Genomic DNA, 21238 nt, shown 5'->3' with positions numbered 1-21238 from the left:
AATGAACAACCTCTTAAATGTTGTGTTTTCGACATGTGCAGAGTTTTTCTCATTTAGAGTATTTATAGCAAGGTTGTTATATTTACCACTTATCTTCTGACTTTTAATTGTACTGTTGTTGAGGTAGAAATAAATCCTCTAATCTCTATCCAGCACATTAAGTCCTTCCAGCAACTGCCTCTGTCATTCCTGTTGGTTTATACTTTTTAATTTTCAAACGTTATCTGGTTTTTCATGAGGCTTTTTTTTTTGTAGGGAGGGAAATCTCCTGAGTCCCATAGCCTACAAGAGCTAAGGGAACATGTCTTTTTTATACTTTTTTCCTGTTTTCCCCATGATTTCCCTACACCCTTCTGACAATTTTAGAATCATGGTTTCATTCATGGAAAAAAAAGAACCGCTTTCATTTGGTCTGTTGCTGTGCTTAAACTTCAGCCCAGATTGAAATGCTTTATATATAACAGCACTGGAGTATACAAAGCTGGGTAACATGTAGACCACTAGCCAAAGGCCTGTAAAGCCTAAGTATTTTCTGTTTTTCTTGAAAGTTAATTGCCAAAGACATATAATGTGTAATATAAACTTGTCTCAAGCAAAGCAGGACTGAGACCTCAGCTCAGACACCGAGCCCCTCTGTAAAACAAAAATACAAATTCTTTCCATCACATATGCCAGTTTAGTGCAACCTTGATTTAAATATTTTGTGCCATATCTAAAGACGTAATAGAATGGTTTACATATGTTTGTATGTTCGCAATCCTTGAGAATCCCAGGAGTAACTTAGACAGTAGCACATAAAATGTTACAATGAAAGGCAGCTGGGATTCCCATTTGTATTTTTTTCACAGTACAAGAGCTAGTGGACAATGAATGAAGCGTGTAAGACAGCAAATGTACATGTGCTGGGGAAAACCACTGTTTGCATAATTAACCCATCACCTTAATTGCCAAGCATCCTTTTAACGTTGCTATTGACAAAATATCCTATGCATTTCATGTGAGTAATAGAAATACCCACAGATATGCAAACTTACTTGTATTACATCAAGTGGGAAAATCCCATTTATGTGAAGGAGAGCTGAGACGTGCACTTCCAGGCTGAAGCCAGCCTTTATGGCTTGGGTTTAGCCCGTTTAATGTGAGGCCCCTGAGAGAGCATTCTAACGAGAAGCGCAGCCCCCTTAGCTCTCCTGCATACCGAGACAGACAGAGGCACTTCTCCAGCATGATGTACATCCTGAAGGAACTGAATTGCCCCAAGGAGACAACTTGGGCTTTCTACAGTTGATACAGGGAACCATAGGTAAATGGGCTCATACTGAGTTGGATGCCTGGAAACTAGATGGCATGGACTTTGAGAAAAATGGGACCATGAGCGCAGCACTTCCCAGGATGCTTCTGCTGCTCCTGGCAGCTGGGACAATCCCAGGAGCAGATGAACTGCTGGTGTGAGCCCATTATCCCAGGAGAAGGGATTTGGAGGATGCAGGGAAATCAGTCCTTTTATTTCAAAACATGAAAAAGTGTTCCTAGAAACAGTGGGCCTGTTTACTAAGCAAATGAACCAATGCATTTCATGTTTTTAAAAAGGCTTTTAGAAGAGGTATTTCCAAAGCTGCACAGCTTCCCTGTGCCCGTGGTACATATGTGCTGCAAGAAATTCCTGTGACACAGCCAGTGCCAGCGATAAAAAATTGGTGCTTGGACAGCAGTGCTTTAAGAGCTTTTTAGATGCCCTTAAATAAAAGCTTACTCAAGTTTTTTAAATATCCTTTATAGCAGATTTTAGTACTAAAAATTTAAATTATTTAGTGACTTGAGCTGAAATTGACCTCATCAGAAGCTGCTGCTGGAGTGCATCGAGCTGTTCAATACCTGCTTTGTGACAGGGGAGCTATGGCTCACTTGCCAGCCCGCAAGAGCTGACCTTGGCCTCCCAGACTCCGTTTTTCAGTGCACGTGTGACACTCCAGCATCTGTGAGGTTTTCAGTTCTCATGATCCATGCGTGGACCTGCACCTGCAAATCCTATAATGAAGATCAAGTGGCTGGATTTATTGGGCAGTTCTGATATCCCAGTACAAACAGGGGGGGGGGGGGGGTAACTTTGTAATGTGCCCTGGGCTGTGTCTGTACATCTGTGCACGTCAAATCATTTGTCTTTGAAAATGTGAGAAACGGCATGCTCATGAATTGTGAAAGATGAAATTCAGGGTTAACCTGCACTGCTTGTAAAAAGCTTGCTTGAGGCTGACTCTGGGGGGAAAAAAATATTTGTTGCTAACAGAAATTTATTATGGGAAGCAGCATCCATTTTTTGCAGAGCTGCTGGCACAGGTCTCCCATGCACTCCTGCCACTGGTACTGTTGGTGAGGCAGGATCCTGAAGGTTGTCAGAAAAATGAGGCGCATGGGGCAATACCACCCCTTAAAGGACAAAGTGAAATTTGTGTGACAAATGCCACCTGTCACATTAGGAAGCTGATGAATTACCACTTACTGAATTAGTTTGTCCTCTTCGGTGACTTACAGAATTACAGCAGAAATGTTTCAGTTTGATTTCATAGCTTCATAGACCTTAGAAATGCTGACCTCCTCCCTTTCTTTGCTAAAATTGTAGCCCTCTATTTGAAAGGAATCTGGGTGACTTTTTTATTACCGAGCTTTATCTCATAAATGAGTATTTGAGGAGTGCTGTGATTTCTGTTTTGGGTAGGTCTTACTGATCACGATAGGTGTTTATTTTCTTCTTTTCTCTTGAAACAGATTGCTTTGCTTCACTAAGGAAGAAAAAATTGGTTTGGCTGTAATGTCAAACTGGTTTGAAAAGAGCAGAGTGCATCTGATCGCCCCTGAGGGTTGCCTGGGGGGAAGATGTGGGAGGCAGGGCTTGAGTATCTCCTTCTAGCTGCTCTACCGCCTACATGCCCAAATAAATCAGCTCCCTCCCAGTGCCCTCAGTCGTCTCTGAAGGGCTTCGTTTGCCTGTAGTCATTAGTTTTCCCTCAGTGACAAAAAGAGGCAGTGTTTTTATTGACCTTGACGTGGGACCACTTTCCTATTCCCTGTTTGCAGCGCTCTCGAAACATACAGCTGTGTGCATGGCTGTTAGCCCACAGACAGTACCTGGGGGGAAATTTTCCTGGCCAACAACAAAGGGCAGCCCAAAAGGGAGCTGTCTTGATGCTTAAGTGCAGAAGTTGTTTTACTGCTCAGTCACACTGGCCAAGGCTTTTCAAAGGGGCAAGTGATGCATGCAGCTAATTGAAGCGATGTTGAAGGGGTCAGATTTTCAAGAAATCCAAACTAATTTCACATTAAAACCTGGGCTTTTGTTTTTAATAGGCAACCAGTCAGAGTCATCAGTTCTGGAATGAAACCTCAGGGGCATCTCGTGGGCAATCAGAAAGCAGCTCCATGGGAGGCCAAGGAAAGCTCAGCTTTCCCTTACAGTGGTGATTTTATCTTGCCCTGCATCGTGCCGGGTTGTATGGAGCGGCCCAAGAAATGCTTTTTCTCCTGAAGCAAAGCAGGCGTGTCAGAAGGAGGAAGAAAAGGGGAGCCATAGATGTTCTCCCATTAATGAAGCAAAAAGAACCATTCCTGATGGGAGCTGTTGGTTGTGGTTATAACAGAACTGATGCCCATCTGTGTTAAAACAAGGAGTAGTTTTTATTTGGTCTGGCTATGATATACCTGTAGCCCTGGTAGGAATGGCCAGAGCTGGCATTGTTTAGTCACCATCAAGCAACCGTTAACTCTTTCACAGTGCTTGAGACTGGATTTGCTTCTCACTAGATGTGGGCTTAGACTAATAGAAAGTCACTGGTTTTGGTGACATTGTTCTCATTGAAGGTACTGTTGGTGACAGGAGACCTGGGCACAGCGCTAGAGCCGCGCACCACTGGGGGCTCCAGGCTCCAGGGGTTCGCTTTCCCAATCCTGGCTCTTTTGAACGCTCTTCTGTTGCTGGCCAGAGGAGCAGAAGGGGAAAGCATTCCCACAGCAGTACAGGGCCCATGCAGAGGAGAAAAGGAGAAACATGTGGCGAGAGTTGCAGGCTGATGCGACGGGGAGGCAGTTTAAAGCATAGCAAATGCTCCAAACTATTAACGAGCTGATCTGGGTTCGGTCACGGTGAGAGATGCGCAGGAGTGCTCTCACTGGGGTCAGTAACCAGCCAGCGCAGCGAGCAGCTATCCGGCCAGAGATTTTGCTAGATAGACAGTGGTTCTGCAACTGCACCTCGGCATTCCCGTGGCCACCTCCCGAAAGGCTCAATTACCGTTTTCTTTTCTTGCAGTGGTTCGCTGTCAGATAAGCGGTTTATATTTACTTCAAATGGTAAGAATAATGGCTTTATTTTTAGCTATCCAAATTTTACCTTTTTATGTAAGTGTTTTCTCTAAAAGTTTTGAAAAGTAATCAGGAGAATGTCAGGCTGTGTCTAGGAAAGATATTTTAGGACAGCAATTTCTTAGAATTGGCAAGTGAATAAAAAAATTGAAGGGATGTGAAGCGAGCTAGAAAGAAGCAGAATAGGAATAGGTCATACGCACATAGACGAGCAACAGAAATAGTATTCTGCTGTTACATTTCTGGTGCCAGCATATGAAAAATGGCAATCAGATAATCCCATTTTTATGTACTTTAGGTGACAGAAAATGAAAGCAGTTTCTCTTCAGACATTTATAAATTCCATCTTCATTATACAAGAGGAGAACGAAAACATAGGAGGAATGAAAATATATTTACATTGCACTGATACAGAACGAGTTTTTGTTTATGACTTTCCAAGATGCAAAAGCATCTTTAATCTGTCAGGCTGTTCATTTGCATGAAACATAGCAAAGGGGGGGGGGGGGAATTTTGTGCTTGTTCATTTGAATTATATTTCAGTCATCTGAGATAAAATCATTTACTATTCCACTGAAAACTGTAGAGCACGTAAAGGCCTTTGAAACTGCCAGGGAATTATTTTTAACTTCATTGAAACCTTATTCCACTGGCCCGTTTTCTGTGAAGAACCTTGATGTGCAGAAATTTTGTGGGTTCTTTGGTGGAGTTTGTAATACTTACCTGCAGCTATTATCTTCATGATATCACCTCTTGGCAGCAGCATCAAGGAGCTACTCTAATGAGTAACTTTTCTAGCCCTAATTGCAGGTGAGAATCATGCAATATTTACAGTAAAGTGTTCCCTTCGGTACAGTGCCTTCATCTGAGAAATGTTTTGTACAGCAAAATTAGTTAATGCCAATCTCAAAATATTAAAATTTTCCTTCTGAAACATTATATTAAAATACAAGAAATCTTCACAGGAATGAGACAAAACTGCAGAGATTAAAAACCAAAATGGCAAAAATAGCAGATGTAGTCGGAAGGTGTCATGTATGTAGGAGTTAAACTGGTAAAGGAGAGGGACCGCAGCGCTCTGGTACTGGATCATCCACTACGAATTGACTGGCAAACACTACAGCTAACGGAGAGCATCAGGCTAGCACTAGATTAAGCAACATCTGACTTTGCTGTTGTGGGTGGTCTTCATATGTTGCTAGCCTAATATAAAAATACGCTGTGAAAACGCGAAATAACTCCTTCTGCCTGTCTGTGTGGGGACTCCTAGGCTGCAACAAATCTCTCAGTCTAGAAGATGGATTCCTCTCCAAGAGCCAGGTTACTGCATCTTCCTACTGGGAGGAGACCAACGAATTTGGGCAACTTTTCCAGTGGTCTCCCAGCAAGGCTTGGCTTCAAGTCCCAGGATTAGCTTGGGCCTCTAACCACAGCAGCAGTCGTGAATGGTTGGAGATAGACCTGGGAGAGAAGAAGAGAATAACAGGTATGTCACTGGTCATTAGCAGCTGGGGTTTCAGCTGGAGAAGAAACTGAATGCAGCTGAAAAGCTAATAATGCTCTAATGCAGTGTTTCTTTTGTTGAATGTAATCAAATGGTCTGCACTGAGGACTATTATTTTCCTATTTAAAAAGTCATGGCTATTTACAGGACTGGTCTTCCTATAGGGATACAGGATTGAACTCAGCTGTCACGTATGCCTGATCTGTAAACATGCTGTTAGGCTCAGAACAAAATACTTACACAGGAACCAGTAGAGTCTGGATGGTTGGTAAATGACTGCATAAGATCTGTTAATGGTGCAGTTCTGGAATCAGTAAGAAACAGTAAAGTCATAGCCTTTGAAACTGGCCCAGGTGAAAGAAATTCCCATTTCCAACTCCTGGTTTATTTGTAAAAATGTAAATTACAGTTGCTACTAGAGATATAAAGACTGCTGTTATGGATCATAATATCAAAAAGCAATTACTAGTTCTAGAGTCATTAATTTGGGCTCCATTAAAAATTCCATTGCTTTAAAGTCATAATTTAAAACTGATACCCATTCTTCACCCAACTTTTAAACTCAGTTCCAACATAGCTTGAAAAATAAATTAAGACTGAATGCAAAGTTCTCCCAATTGTTTTGGTTTCTGTGTTTGCATTTGAAATTGTTCCTTTATAACAGACACCTAAAAAATGAAAATTTATTTTGCATTTTGTTGAAAGGGATTAAGACTACTGGTTCTGGATCCACGACACTGAATTTGAACTTTTACGTAAAGACATTTACAATGAACTACAGAAATAACAACTCGAAATGGAGAACTTACAAAGGGATTCTGAGCAATGAAGAAAAGGTAAGGGTAAGTGGGAGGGACAGGAAAATGCAGAGCAATAATGTGTATGCTGCCTTGACTTTGAAAGGCAGGCGTTCGCTGTCAGGAAAGATCAGGAGTTTCAGACTTGTCTAGACTTGGGTTGTCCTTGCCAGTGTAATTTACGGCCATGGAGTAGATAGTGAGCTTGTTGAAACAAGGAAGCTATCCAAGTTGTGAGACACACGCAGGGAGGCATGTGTATATCCGTACCTTCTTTTAAAAGAACAGTGTAATTAAAGCTGTACAACAGGCTGTTCGGGCAAGTCTTCAGCTCAGCTCAGCATTTGCCTGCACTAGGGACACCGTACCAGTGCAGAAGCAGTGGTCAGTACAGCACCAGCAAAGATGAGATTCGGCATCGGATGCACCGGGATGGTCAACCCATCCCCCACAAGCAAAACAACCTACTGGGGTAAAAGCAGAGGGCTGCTGGTGGGGCTGTACCCTCACACGCAGCCTCTGTCTGGCCGCCCTACAGTCACCAGGAGCTGCACCGCTCCCTGCCCTCGCTGGTGGGGCCCTTGTGACACAAGTGGGCACACAGCCTACATCTGCTAGGAGTTGGTGTAAGTGAACTTAACGTAACTGCTCTTACACCAAAATACCTGTCTACACAACAGCTTTCACAGGCTCTGAGTGACTTTAAGAATGAACAGATAAAAGCAGCACAACTAGTTTCTGCAGACAAAGGATGTGCTACACAGGTTTGTCTGATAACATTTTCCCCAGAAAACCTCCTGTTTCCTTTCAAACAAAAAAAACCCCCAAATGCAAAATCCCCCCTCCCTGCCACCACAGGGTTCAAAGTCAGACCTTCACTCATGATTTCGGCTTGCCTCAGGATAATGCTCTACTTTGTCCTCAGTCCTGATGGCAGCTTTTAAAAACTTGGTAGAGTTGTGGAGAGATTTCCTACTAGCTCTGATTTTCTTAGCTTATATGACAAGGAATTTCACTGCGCAACATCAACTGGTTTAATATTTTTAACTGTTGAACTGAGGCGGTGTTGACCCAAAAAGTGACAAATCAACGTGGCTGAACTGTGAAGGCCAGCCATTAAAAATCTGCAGGTTTTCAGATTTCTACAATGACTTGTTATATACAAATAATCTTATGGAAGTATTGTATATGATCTTAGTTTCAGCTAAGGTGCGTGACAAAACCTGTCCCATCAGAACCCCATGTGCCTGGCATTTTATCTAAGATAATGCTGAGCTCACTTCCCTATCTCATCAGGCTTTTAAGTTTTCCTAGGTCATGCAAAAGCACCTCCAAGAACTAATTTTGCAAGGACTACTGTTCTGCACATGGGCTTAGCTGATTCTGGAAAATCCTGTGTAAGTGGAGGGAAAAGGAGACACAACTACATAGTTTAATAGTCGCTCTTCAAGCTTGATACAGGAAGATGACCATTTTACTAAGATGTCTAGAAATACTTCACTTCATTTTTTTCTTTTTACATTTTTATCCCCTGTTGCCCAAGTAAGGGTGCTGCAGTGCTATTAAATAAAAAATGATTGCATTATACCAGCATGCATTAACTAGAAATTACACAGAATTGAAACAGAGTGATAGCCTTTCTTCTCAGAGCTAACAGAAAAATGCAATCATCTGTCAGAACTGAAAAAAAAATATTTCTTTCCAGAACTCTCAATTCCAAAAATCTTGTGGCTGTATCTCAGATTTTCAATATATTAATTTTAGGATAATGCAAAATCTTTGAAGTCAGATGTCAGGAGCACTTTGAAGAAAGAGACTTTTAAAACAGAGCAAACAATGTGCTTACGTTTTGTTGCAGGTATTCCAAGGCAACTCCAACTCTGGTGACATAGTACGGAATAACTTCATCCCTCCAATAGTGGCCCGTTACGTGCGAATTATCCCTCAAACTTGGAACCAAAGAATAGCACTGAAGCTTGAGCTGATGGGTTGTCGAATAATGCAAGGTATGGGGTAAGCAGTGCTCCCCAGGCATGGTGCCTCCAAATCCCCCTGTGCTACCACAGTGCCACTGATGCCCCCTTCTCTTTTGCAGCTAATAGTTCGTTTACGCATTCAATGTGGCAGAAACCAAGTCAGAGCACAGAAACCTCCCTCGGAAAAGAAGACAGGACTGTTACGGAGCCCATCCCGTCAGAAGAAACTAACTTGGGTAACACTACCTAGCCCTGCATTTTCTGTAGGATCATCATGTCTTCAGCCCAGCCTGGGTGAACTTAAACTTTCTTCACAAATCAAAACTTTTAATTTTTCTTTCAGACTCTATTAAAGGTTAATGACAGGGAGAAGAGGGAGGTTGGTTTTGCCTTAAGGCACAGAAAGAGCTTGAAAGCCTTAATTTTCCTTGATGTGTGAAACATCAGGGTTCGGTTTCCCTGTCATATTGGCATGTTTGCTATGCTTGGCAGGTGGCTCAAGGGACTATACCGAACACTCGTCAGCATTTTCTGGAGGAGCTTTTCCTCACACTCTTCCTTTATTGTATAATTTTGGTAGTACGTGAGGCAGTAGTCTCACAAAAATGTTACTGGAGGGGGTCTAGCGGAGGGCTATGAACATTGTTGGGGGACTGGAGCATTTCCCTTATGAGAAAAGGCTGAGAGAGCTGGGGCTGTTTAGCCTGGAGAAGTCTGGGAGGGGATCTACATCTACATCTATATATCTTAAGGGCAAGTATCAAGAGGACACACAAAAGTGCCAGGCTCTTTTCAGTGGTGCCCAGTGACAGGGCAAGGGGCAACGGGCACAAACTGCAGCACAGAAAGTTCCATCTGAATATGAGCAAAAACATCTTTACTCTGAGGGTGGCAGAGCCCTGGGACAGGCTGCCCGTAGAGGCTGTGGAGTCTCCTTCTCTGGAGACATTCAAAACCTGCCTGGATACAACTCTGTGCCACCTGCTCTGGGAGAACCTGCCTCAGCAGGGGGTTGGACGAGATGGTTTCCAGTGGTTCCTTCCAACACCAGCCGTTCTGCGATTCTCTCTATGCAATCATGACTCCTCCCAGAGCAGGTCACTAGCTCTAAGCAGCATACAGTAGTGCATGTAATTAAACACTTTTCCATAATGCCTGTGTTCATGGGGGCTCAGACAACCTTGATTTGCATACTTCTCCCTGAATTTGCAGTCTTCATCCTTTAATGTTGTGGAGCTAAATCTTTAGATCTTAAAAAGCAAACAAACAAAATTTGTTGCTTATACTGACTGTTTGGTGGACCCGTAGCCAGGCAGGAATTACCACACCCACTACACCAAACACTGCTACCCATAAATGTAACTGATAGCTGTAGAAATGTCTCTTTAAAAAAACCTGGTTGTAAGAAGCAATCACTGTAAGAACAAAAGCTCTTCTGAAACTGCATTGCTTTTGCCAAGAGCAAGCTCAGTTCATCTGTGCAGCAGTATGGTGAATTGTATCCACATTCACTGAAAATTAAATCCACTGAGATTTCATCTGCTAAATTGTAAATACCCTGTGGACACATGTACCACCTTATTCTCACAGACTGGTGTTTGTTAGAATAGTGAACGGTGCACTCCTGACACAAGAGCCACCCCACTGCTAATTTTCTAATCCCTGCTCTAAACCGTGTTGTGTTAGAATTTAACAGAGGCTAAACAGGTTTTTCCCTAGCACCATTCCTGGAAATTTTTGAACTACTTTGACTGAAGTGTTTCAACCAGTTCAACATGAGCCAGATACTTGGCATGTAAAATTGCAGCCTCATTTGGCATTTTTATAAGCAACTGAAAACAGAGTGTAAGTGGCTTTGTAAAAGTTACCTAAGTGTGTAATAAGACAGAAGTGCTCTTTGTAAGGACACATTTAGGTGTTAAGTGTAGGAGAAAGTATATTTAACTCTTGTCTCAACACTGTTCCACATAGGTGCATGGCTGCCAAGTATGGCTGAGGAGTGGTCTTGCAGTTCTGTAGTTTTACATTTTCATGCTCTCCTGCAAGGAGCATTCCTGCAAGATTATCTGCCTTTTGCTGTATTCTCTGTAGTAAAAATTACCAACCTCAGAGTAATTTGCCTTTTAAACTTTCATCCTTTTCTTTTTTTCCCCTCATGCAGGCTTAAAGCTTACAGCTATAATTGTCCCTGTCCTCATCGTGCTGTGTCTGTTCCTGTTCTCTGGAATCTGTATCTGTGCAGCCCTACGCAGGTAAGATACCGGCTCTTGTCATAGGAGGCATTTGTGACTACCTAGCTAGCACATCCAGCTACGTGCCCTCTTTCCAGACCCTCTTTACCAGGGAGCTGGAAATTGATCCTGTTTGACAGTCTGCCTTTTAAGCAGAACTCATGTCGTGTCTCTGAAAATTGTATTTCTTACTGTACATCTATCTACCCTAGTCAGACAAAAACAAAGGCAAAGCAGGTCAGAACTGCACGCTGCAATTTACAGTCCGATGTAACCAGCTGTTCTCTTCAGCCTACATATACCCACAAATACTAAGGTGTAAAGCCATCAAGATGAAATAGTTTCCACACCAAAGCCAACTAAAAATTCACTGAAGGGAGGATTTGAGCTATCTATCTGGATCATTTTCTTTTTATTTCCTTCCTGTTGTGTTTCTTCTTCCCAGTCCCTTAAGTCACAGCACTTAACTTAGTGGGCTGAAAGCAGAGCCTAGCTGTAAGGAGTTGCACACGTATGCTGGTAAGCAGCTAAAAGTAAGCCCCTTCATTTCACACGTCAGAGGACGTGCAGAAGCCCTGCTAACTGTGATTCCTGCTACATGTTCAGTCATGAACCTGCACTTGCATGTAGAGCTGGGAAATGCTTCTGTCAGCAGATGAGGATCTGGAAGTATAAGCAATGCTATGGTGGTGTTGCTTCATCACTGGTGGTACCCAGCTCTGCCCTGGATACCTAGAAAATCTATATAACCTAGCCAAAGAATTCAGAAGAGCAGACCCGAAACATAACCTGGAGTGACACATAGAGGCATGGATACATCAAATCAATGAGTGCCAGACCCAAGAAATCTGAACACCAGCACTCAAAACTTGCATATAGATGGGGAAAAAATGAAATGTCAAAATGCTGGTTTGCATGCCTTACGTTCTAGTAGACACCAGCCTGCAGGAACTCGGAGTGAAGCATTGTCCTCAGCTGCTAACCACAAAGGCTGTCTCTGCTGGAACTAAGGTATAAAGCTGAAATGGTGTAAGTGCAGATGTTTATAAACGCTTTCCTCTCCTCTCAGGCGAGAAGCCAAAGGACTTCCTTATGGATTATCCAGTGCTCAGAAATCAGGTTAGTGGAGAATCACGCACTTTGTCCTCTCCTGTCTGTTGGGCCAGTGGGAAGGGGTTGTCCAACTAAGCATGAAACGCATATGAAATAGCATGCACATTTCCTGGTTCAAATTCACCTCTTCATACCAGGGAAACAGCAAACGGTAGTGCCACTTGTGTCATTCTAGTACAGTGCCCTGAGAAACAATATAATTTGGTTTCTATGACAGAAAGGCAATTAGCAAAAGATCTATTATACAGAGTGCATAAATTAGCATGTAAGAGTGCTCCCAGGTGCCCTCCTTTTCCTTCCCTCCTCTAAAATACCTATTTTGCAGAAAATTGCTGCTTTTCTTTCCTTTTCCCCACAGCAGAGGGGATTGCTTTTCTCTAAGAGAGCAAGGGCTAATAACTTTTTATGGCTTTAATATTTTCATCTTGCTACCCTCCCCGGTTGGGACTATATTTATAAAGCCTAACAATACCAAATTGTACTTCATGTGTAAAATCAGAATAGGGGATTGGCTTGAGGGCTCTGTTTAGGAGATGCCTGCAAAATCCCAGTGAAGTATATTCTTTGTCTTGCCCAGTAATGCTTTCTCCCATCATCTTGGAAGGGTTTAGCTGTATTTCCTGGCCAGCCAACTCTGTACAGGAATATCCTTCTGAATCTTGACTTTTTGTAAAAAAAGAAACCACTAAGCAATTCACATGTCTCTTGACAAGTGCCTTGCAATAGCTCGGCTCCGAAATTTCATCCCTCGGCAGGTGCTGACGTCAGTGAAAGGAATGCTGTTACCCACTGCAGCTCACCCTCATTAGAAAATTAATTTGTACTTAACATCATATTTGCTAATATGATTTTTCAAGGTCACATCATAATCCTTTCTCACTTGCTAATGAGGACAAATCCCAAGAAATTGGAGACAGCCTCTTACCCAGTTAGTTCATTTGTTGTGTGTGTGCACTGCGTAAATCAAGCTCCTCCTTAAGCCTTCGTGAACCGGGCTGGGGACTTGGAAAGCTGGGAGCTGAACCCACCTCTCTGCAGACCTCCTGTTGTAGGCTCCAGGCAAGTGCCTGACACTGTGGATTTTTTCTCTTCAGTCTCACAAGGATGTCGTGAGAACAAATTAATTGATGAGTGCAGGTGCTCAGATATCAAGAAATGGAAGCCATACTACTCTGGTGAAAAAAAGATATTTTAAGCATTATTTTTGCCACAGAAGCAATGGCAAAGCAGGTAACTGATTTAAAGTTGGTATTTTACTGATATACTTTAAGGCATCAGTGCAGGCACCTACAGAGTTTGAGCCCTTCTGGCCAAGAAAATTCTCTATAAAGTTTTGTTTTTACTTGGAAATCCCAGTTGGTGATTCACTTTTTCCCTTTCACCCTCCAAAACTAGGGGGCTTTTTTTACAAACAGCATGTTTTAGTCTTGCTGTTTAACTACTTTAATATAGTTATAACGAGTACACCAAAACCTAAGCTTTCTGGTCAGTCTTCTGATTGTAAGCATTTAACTTGCTGATAAGCCTTCTATTTTTATTTCTTTATCATAGGTTGTTGGAAACACATCAAGCAGCCCTTCACCAGACATCAGTCAACAGAATTTACCATTAGCTATAATAATGAGAAGGAGACACCACAAAAACTAGATCTGGTCACCAGTGACATGGCAGGTAACAATTGCTCCTGCTGCCACGCATGCATTTCTCTCTGCATGCTGAGCAGGTAACAGGGAGAGGGATGGGCCAGCAATGTTACAGGCTCCAGCTCTCATGCAAGCTGAGACCCAGGAACAGATTTATCTGTGTTCATCCCAGATGTTACAGTGAAGCAGCTAAATGTATTAGGAGTAAAAACGACTACTGTTTTGGAAACTTTTTCATGGAGTTGTGGGCAAAGAGTTCCTGACTCTGAAATAGTTACAGCTGAAGGTAACCGTGGAAGGCGTTCAGGTATGGATGCAGTGCAAGAATGTGCCTAGAACAGGATAGTTTGCTTTTGCTGACTTAATTTTTGTGTTTCAGTACAAAACACAAATGTTTCTGGACATGGAACAAAATATATAATGCCCCTTGCTGCTGAGCAAATAGAAGAATTACTTAGTTGGTTTGTGGTGGGATTTCATGCCCAGCTGGAAGTTGTGCTGAGATCCCTGTGCAGCTTTCCTGAATTATTTCAGAGATGAGGCCCACTGAAGTGGAAGCAGGTAGGTGAGAGAGAAGGAAAAAAACCTGTGCTACCTTGGCTCCAGGTGTTTGGATAGAGCAAACCCCCACATCAGTACTATTTGCATCCCAAAGGGATGATGGTTTAATTCATCCTCTTAGCACATCTTACCCCTGCCTAGTCTAGTCTGTCTGGAAAGGCTAGCAAGACCAGCCATTTCATGGGATCAGTGATCAACAGTCTTCCAGAAAGATTTAATTTGCTGTTTCCAGCTTCTAGACTTTAGAAATACCTTAGAATTTCTCCAATGCATTTGGCAGAGAAATTAAAAAACAAATGGATGGTTACTTGTCATGGTTTAAGCCCAGCCGGCAATTAAGCACCACACAGCTGGCTTGCTCACTCCCCCACAGTGGGATGGAAAGAATTGGAAATGTAAAAGTGAGAAAACCCATGAGTTGAGGTAAAGACAGTTTAATAGGTAAAGCAAAAGCTGCGCACGTAAGCAGAGCAAAACAAGGAATTCATTTTTGCCACTTCCCATCGTCAGGCAGGTGTTCAGCCATCCCCAGGAAAGCAGGGCTCCGTCATGTGTAATAGTTACTTGGGAAGACAAATGCCATCACTCCAAATGTACCCCCTCCTTCCTTCCTCCCCCAGCTTTTATTGCTGAGCATGACATCATATGGTATGGAATTTGGTCAGTCGGGGTCAGCTGTCCCAGACGTGTCCCCTCCCAACTCCTTGTTGCCCCCCCAGCCTGCTCTCTGGTGGGGTGGAGCAGAAAAGGCCTTGGCCCTGTGCAAGCACTGCTCAGCAATAACTAAACCATCCCTGAATTATCAATGCTGCTTCCAGCACAAACCCAAAACAAGCCCCATACTAGCTGCTATGACGAAAATTAACTCTAGCCCAGCCCAAACCAGCACATTACTGTAATTCCATACAGTGCTACCCTGGATATCTTTGAAAGATGGTTTCAGTCCTTTACAGAAACTTCCAATGTAAATATGCAGAGACCTATAGAGCAGTTTTATTTCAGGAAGGAAAGGGAGTGAATGAAGGTTGCTCACAAGTCATGGTTGTCTGGTTGTCTGGCTCCCTGGCCATGTCTAGGGAGCCTCTGCTCTCTCCATCCTACCCTCCTGCCACACTCATGGGAAGTCTTAACTCTCAGCCTGGCCAGGCAGCTCCCCAGCCTCAGCATTTAATCTACAGTCCCCTCAGAAATAAGAAACATCAAATAAAAATGTATATGCAGCCCAGAAATGTGCCATTTAATAATGTAATTGCAGAGAGCACGCAACTTGCGTAGAGGTTGACGTGCTGCTTGAGATTCCCTCCCTTTGAATCCCCAGCTGCCTGCTGGTTCCCAAAGGCAGCCAGGAGCAAGTTGAGATGCTTCATCTTGAGCACAGGAGATTGCTGGGGATGGCGGCGCAATGCTGGGGAGAGCTGCACCACTTAGTGAAATATCATAACACCTTCACCCTACATGCTGAAGTTTGGGAGGTAGCCAGGAACTGCCAAAAAAATTCACAGGACATATGGAATAGAATCCGACGCTCATGTCAGATGAACCACGATGCCAGAAAAGAAACTGAGCTAACTTCTTCACGCCTGCGTCAAAACATGATACTTTAGCAGTGTCATTTACTAGAGCTGTTCAGGCCACTGTATGTATCCGTAAGAGATTGTCACTAGCACCAAAGCGAGAAAGTTAAGAACACTGAATTTTCGCATAATAGTTTTACTGGATTTTTTTAAAACCCTTTTAGTCCAGATTTGCTTACACGGCAGCCTGGCATCTGCCTCGACTAGAGGTGCAAACATGGGCTTCTTGAGGCCACATTTTCTCCATGTTCCTGCCCTGGCCCTTTGCCCATCCCCAGCTCTATCCCTGCTGTCCCCCCTTGACTGGGGTGACTGCCCTGTCCCTCCAGCAGCGCTGGTGCTGCTTCTCCTCCCACAGTTGATCCCTTTTTGTGCGCCTGCAGCAGTGCTGAGCTGGCTTAGCGCCTTTCACACTTCCCTTGACTTTCTTGGCTGCCGTTCCACCTAACTTCTTCCTTCTTGTCAGTCATTTACTGTGAGATGCCTTTTAAATAAAGCCGGCACTTGGTCAGGCTCGTTTAAGAATCCTGCGGGCATTTTAATTATTCCTAAAGCAGAACACTTGTTTTGGAGAACAGCTTGTTTGTGGATCTTCATGCAATGTCCTTTGTCTGGTTTGTTGCTAATATTTTGTTGACTTCTCTCTTTTTTTCAGGGCTTTGGAGTACACTCCAGAAATGATGTTGATTTATTTGGATGGGTAGGTGGGGAAAGGCAGGCAGGGAGTAGGAAAAGGGATGGCAGATTGGAGCTCCTTGGTGGAAGATCTTTTGCCACATTCTGCAACAGGACCAGCGTTGGGGAAAGGCTATCTCACATTCCTGATAACCATGTTTGATACAATAGCAGAGTCATTTTTCAATGTAAAATACCTATCTATGCATAAGTGTTATATACTTAAAATCACCGATCTGTGCCTTACTCTGAGCAGTTCATGCTTCCTTTTAGATTATCAGCAGCCTCTCATGATTGGGACTGGGACGGTAACACGGAAAGGATCTACTTTTCGGCCCATGGACGCCAAAGATGAGGGAAGAAGGGGGAGTTCAGAGTTTGAAAATCACTATCACTGTCCGCACAGAGCTAACCGGCACGAATATGCTCTGCCCCTGGCCAGCCAAGAGCCCGAATACGCCACCCCCATCATAGAGCGGCACATAGCAAGAGAAAATAATTTCTCCTCTGAGAACGGCTACAATGTACCTGTTGTCTCATCTCAGAAACACCCCCTTTCTGCCGGCAGCTTCTCTAGTTCCTGTAAGACCGACAGCAGGAACGGAGACTATCAGACACCCCAGAGTGTCATAAACTATGACAAACCCAAAGTTAACGGTGTTCTGACCTCTGTGAGCTACAGCATGGACTACCAGAAACCTCAGCCCAGTGCCCTCGGAAGTGAGGGTTACTCAACGCCCAGAGACTGCCTAAAGCCCATAAGCCAGACAGCAATGACAGCTCTCTTGTGATGTGCCGAGCAGGAGCGATGCGGTGCGCCGGAACGTCACTGCACAGCTTTCTGAAGTGAAAACAGAGTTTGGAGGGACTCTGCTGCGGGAGGCAGAAGGCAAACAAGCCCTGTGTACATAATATTGCAGTCTTGCTGGGTTCTGACATCTGAAGAAAGCATATGCTGTTTATCACTGTTTATAGCAAGAGAGATGTTATCAATGAAGACTGTACATCTTATTTTCTGTAACTGATCTCAGTGCTCTATTTGCAACGTGTGCAATTTGTACATAGCTTTTATTTAAGGAGAATTTCTTAAGTTTCCTTTTCTCCTGGGGGATCAAAAGGATTGCAGAAATGCCTATTTAAGAAAAACAGGCCTCCTCCCTCTTTATTTTACCTGCTGTTGTACTGGCAGCTGTAAATGTTGTATCTTATGTTTGTGGTGATTCATCTCCTTTCCTATGATAACTGAAGATAGGGCATCACTGTAGTTCTCACTGGGAGGGTAGAAGAAGTAAAACTATTTGAAACAAACAATGTGCACAAGAGAAGGCAGCTGAGCATTTAAATACCGTGCTCAAAACCCACCTTTTCCCAGCTGCTTTTTTAGCAGCAATTCTTACAAGCTTCAATTTGATCTAGCATACGAGCTGAGCCTGTCAAACTTGCTGTTCATGTTAGAAACAGGTAGAAAGGCTGAAACCAGTTTTGGGTTCAAGCCATGGTGATCACCCTGCAGTAGAAAAAAAACAAAAACCAAACCATGAGCCCAACACCTGCCAATCTGGTGGTTTGGGTTTTTTTTCAGGGAGTGTGTGTGAAACCAAAATGTGAATTTACGGCTGAGAATTAAATCCCATTCAAGCTCTAGCTGATGCTTTTGCTGCTAAACTATAAGGAAATTTGTTCCTTGGCATAAAGCAGCAAATTTCCTGAATTCTTCATTTTTCCACTAGGTATTTTTCTGGTTTACACATTTAGTGTAACATTTCTATTTGAAATATTTCAACTAAGTAAAACACCGTGTGGCTTACTGTTGCAGTTAAATTTGCGAGACAGCAGATCAGCACAGTTATTTTCAAATAGTTTTTCTTTTGCAGCTAATGTTACCCTTACTTCTGTTTTTGGACAAACTTGAAGAAGCGTAGGGATGGGTGCAATGTATCGCACAGTAGCTGGCTCCTCTTTCAGCAGAGGTGTCATTGAAGTGAAACAGCTTCTGGTAGCAACTGGGACTGTCCGCTGCCCTTCTACTTGCAGTACTTGAAGAGTCACTTTGAATTTGAAAGCTTATCCTAGAATGCTGAGAAGTGATATGCTTCTGAGAAGGAAGAATGGTGCTATATTTAAAGCACAGGGTTGGGAAATGAGACCAGTAAAACCTGAGCTCTGGGAAGCTATCCGAAGGCCCTCCTTTTCCTTGCCTGTGAACTGGGGATAATTTGCAAAGGATGCAACAAAGATTTGTGGTCTGTTTGGAAAGTGCTGTCAGAGTCCAGACGTGCTGCAGTGATACTACTCACAAATACTGCTAACTCCAGTGATACCCAACCTTAAGGCAGGCTTTTAGCGGGCTCTTCGCATATGCTTGTTTTGCAACCTCAAGCGGTGCCATTCCCTCACGCTGCCACACTGCGCATGCAATTCCCGTGCAAAGGAGAGTCAAGGTAACCTTGTAGCCTTCCTGTGTTTGCTGTCAATACAGGTTCTGTGAAATGTCTGAAACACCTCAGGTCCTGAAGTGAAACAGCAGCAGCCTGTTTGTTAGACCGAGCTGGGTGGTGTTGTTTACCTTCTGTTGTTTACATGTCTGTGTAAATAAAGAACACTGGTATTTGTAAATCAGTCACACAGGCCTGCTGCTTAACTCAGTGACTTGATTATCGCTGCACGCCCACTCTCATCACATATCCTGCAGGGTGAGAAAGAAACGTTCCTCACGCCCTGCAGAAGTGCCGGTTGTACTGCTGCAGTTTGCCGGCCCAGTGTGACAGGCTAAAGAAAGATTCTCTCAGTGCCCCATTTAGTCCTGCTTTTCTGTCCATAAGCTTTAGAGAAGAAGCACCCACGAACAAACATCTGTAAACAACCCTGCTGCTGGATGCATATAATTGAGGAAAGGATGAGGATGCCCTCCTGATGAGCCTGAAACCAATACTCCACCCACACAGCTAATGAGCTTGACTTACCACTTTACAAACAAGCAGTGTTCAGTAATCAGGGCTACTCCCCACCTAAATAACGCAGCAGTGCAACGGGACAAGGCAGCAGGTGACATTACTTGTATTATAATAAATTTTTTGCATGCCCCCACCTCGTGCTTTGCACGTCTGCAGCTTGCTACAAGTGTCAAAGGGTTCCTGGTAGCATGTGCCCATTTCTGCTGCCGTTCAAACCCATCTTAAGACAGCTGGTTTAGCCCAATGAAAAGTTGGGTCTCAGTTTGCACCTTGCCTTCATCACCACCCCCCAACAAAAAACCTGCAAAACTGCTAAAAGATGGGTTAAAATAAACCTCCAAGCATCTCCATCCTCCCTGTGTCTTGGTGCTGACAGGGACAGAGGCAGCACCACAGCTCCGTTGCTCACAGCTCAGGGTCACAGCTGTGGTGCTTCATAGTTCACATCTGAGCAAGTGCTGAGGGCAGTTAACACAAAAAGCCTTGGGCTTCTCCACCTCAGCCTGGGAAATGGGAAGTTTTTAGTGACCCTAGCGGCAGATATGCCAGGGAACTTCCTACCTGTGTAGTCCTTCTGTCCTGGTGGTGGTGGTGGGGATACTAAATCCTGGTGTAGGAAGGAAAGGGGACTGCTTGAACCTCCCCAATGGCAGTGCTTATCCTCACGCTCATCCTCTGAATGGCTTCTCGCATACTGGTACACCAAACTCCAGCTTGTCTACATCAGCCTGTTCTCACCGTCACAACCAGCTGCAGGTATAACACAGGCAGCCTTATCAGACATCACAGATTTTAAAAAATCTTCCTTGCACAGCGAAGGTTAAAGTGTGCACCATTTTGAGACATTCACATGTTTGAAAGTGCTGTGTTAGCCTGGGTCTCTCCAGTGTCTCTAGAAGTTGGATGAGAACAGGCTCTGAACTGTCAATGGGGACTTTCAATAGCATTTCTGTATCAAACTTCTTTCCAGAACAGGCACTCCCAGTAAAGTGGAACAGTAAAGCTAAGCCAGAGTTCACATGACGGTTAAATATTAACTGGTCGTAGCAGTAAGGGCCTGCCTGTCCCTGCTGCATTTGACTGCAAGCCTTTGCCAGGAACAGGGTCACACACTGTAACTGCGCGTGTCTTTGGCCAAGGGAGTCAGCTCTTGAGGTAAGAAAGTGTAAAAGATGATGTACACTACCTACATCTGAAAAGCCTGTGACATCTAAAAAGTGACAGCTTAGCATGTATTTCCAGACAGTGCCTTATATTTTTAAAAAAGCACAAAACAAAACAGCAAACACACAAACCTACAAAACCCAGCTACAACAAAAGTTCCCTAAACACCACAGCAAAAATACAAATGTTCTTTGCTTTCACCTCCTCAGACTGGGAAATAAATAGCAAATTCTTATTTCTTCTGTCAAGTGCTTTCCAACACTCAATATAATAGCTTTTTTTTTCCCTGTCAAGTGTAATCCTGAAAAGTATTTCCCTGTTTCTTTTAGTTGCTAGAGTTTTAACATCAGATATTAAGCCCTACCTTAGTACCTACCAGAATCTTTCCACCCAACAGGCAACGGATTAAAATTAGCCCTTGACTTGCAGACTGGAATTAGGATTTCCCCAGATTTCCCCATCTCAACAGATGTCGACTCACTCACTCATAGCATCCCCTGCTCTCTTTTACCGTCTTTCTCTGGATCAGGCACTTGGCCCCACCTCCCTCTCCAGACACCATCCACAGGATGGGTTCAATCATCTCTGTAGCCCGCTGGCTGCGGCGGTCTCTGCATAGATGGGGGAAGGCAGGAAAAGCAGCAGGGCCAACCTGCATCCCCTGCATCCGATGGGTATTGTGACCGCTGC

The 21238-nt window shown here is 43.7% G+C and overlaps 1 protein-coding gene and 1 long non-coding RNA gene across 3 annotated transcripts in view; one reads left to right on the top strand and one right to left on the bottom strand.

Moving 5' to 3' along the window:
* The window catches only part of DCBLD1 (discoidin, CUB and LCCL domain containing 1), a 49627-nt gene extending 30578 nt beyond the window's left edge, over positions 1-19049 (top strand). For both annotated transcript variants that reach the window (XM_055714490.1, XM_055714489.1), the window contains exons 7-15: positions 4304-4344; positions 5627-5842; positions 6566-6696; positions 8516-8663; positions 8753-8869; positions 10795-10885; positions 11934-11983; positions 13529-13648; positions 16704-19049. In XM_055714490.1, the coding sequence (XP_055570465.1) occupies positions 4304-4344; positions 5627-5842; positions 6566-6696; positions 8516-8663; positions 8753-8869; positions 10795-10885; positions 11934-11983; positions 13529-13648; positions 16704-17221 (1432 nt within the window). In that variant the 3' untranslated portion in view covers positions 17222-19049. The remainder of the gene's footprint in view (positions 1-4303; positions 4345-5626; positions 5843-6565; positions 6697-8515; positions 8664-8752; positions 8870-10794; positions 10886-11933; positions 11984-13528; positions 13649-16703) is intronic.
* On the bottom strand, positions 17480-20960 carry LOC114017680 (uncharacterized). The gene is made up of 2 exons (XR_003562872.2): positions 19946-20960; positions 17480-19014 (listed from the first exon to the last, which is right to left on the bottom strand). It is a non-coding gene; the product is annotated as an uncharacterized LOC114017680 (long non-coding RNA).
* Between the last annotated feature and the right edge of the window lie 278 nt (positions 20961-21238).

This window comes from Falco cherrug, chromosome 6, assembly GCF_023634085.1.
Source record: "Falco cherrug isolate bFalChe1 chromosome 6, bFalChe1.pri, whole genome shotgun sequence".
NCBI classification, from domain to species: domain Eukaryota; kingdom Metazoa; phylum Chordata; class Aves; order Falconiformes; family Falconidae; genus Falco; species Falco cherrug.
The sequence above is the reverse complement of the archived record's forward strand: the minus strand, read 5'-3'. Positions and strand labels throughout refer to the sequence as shown.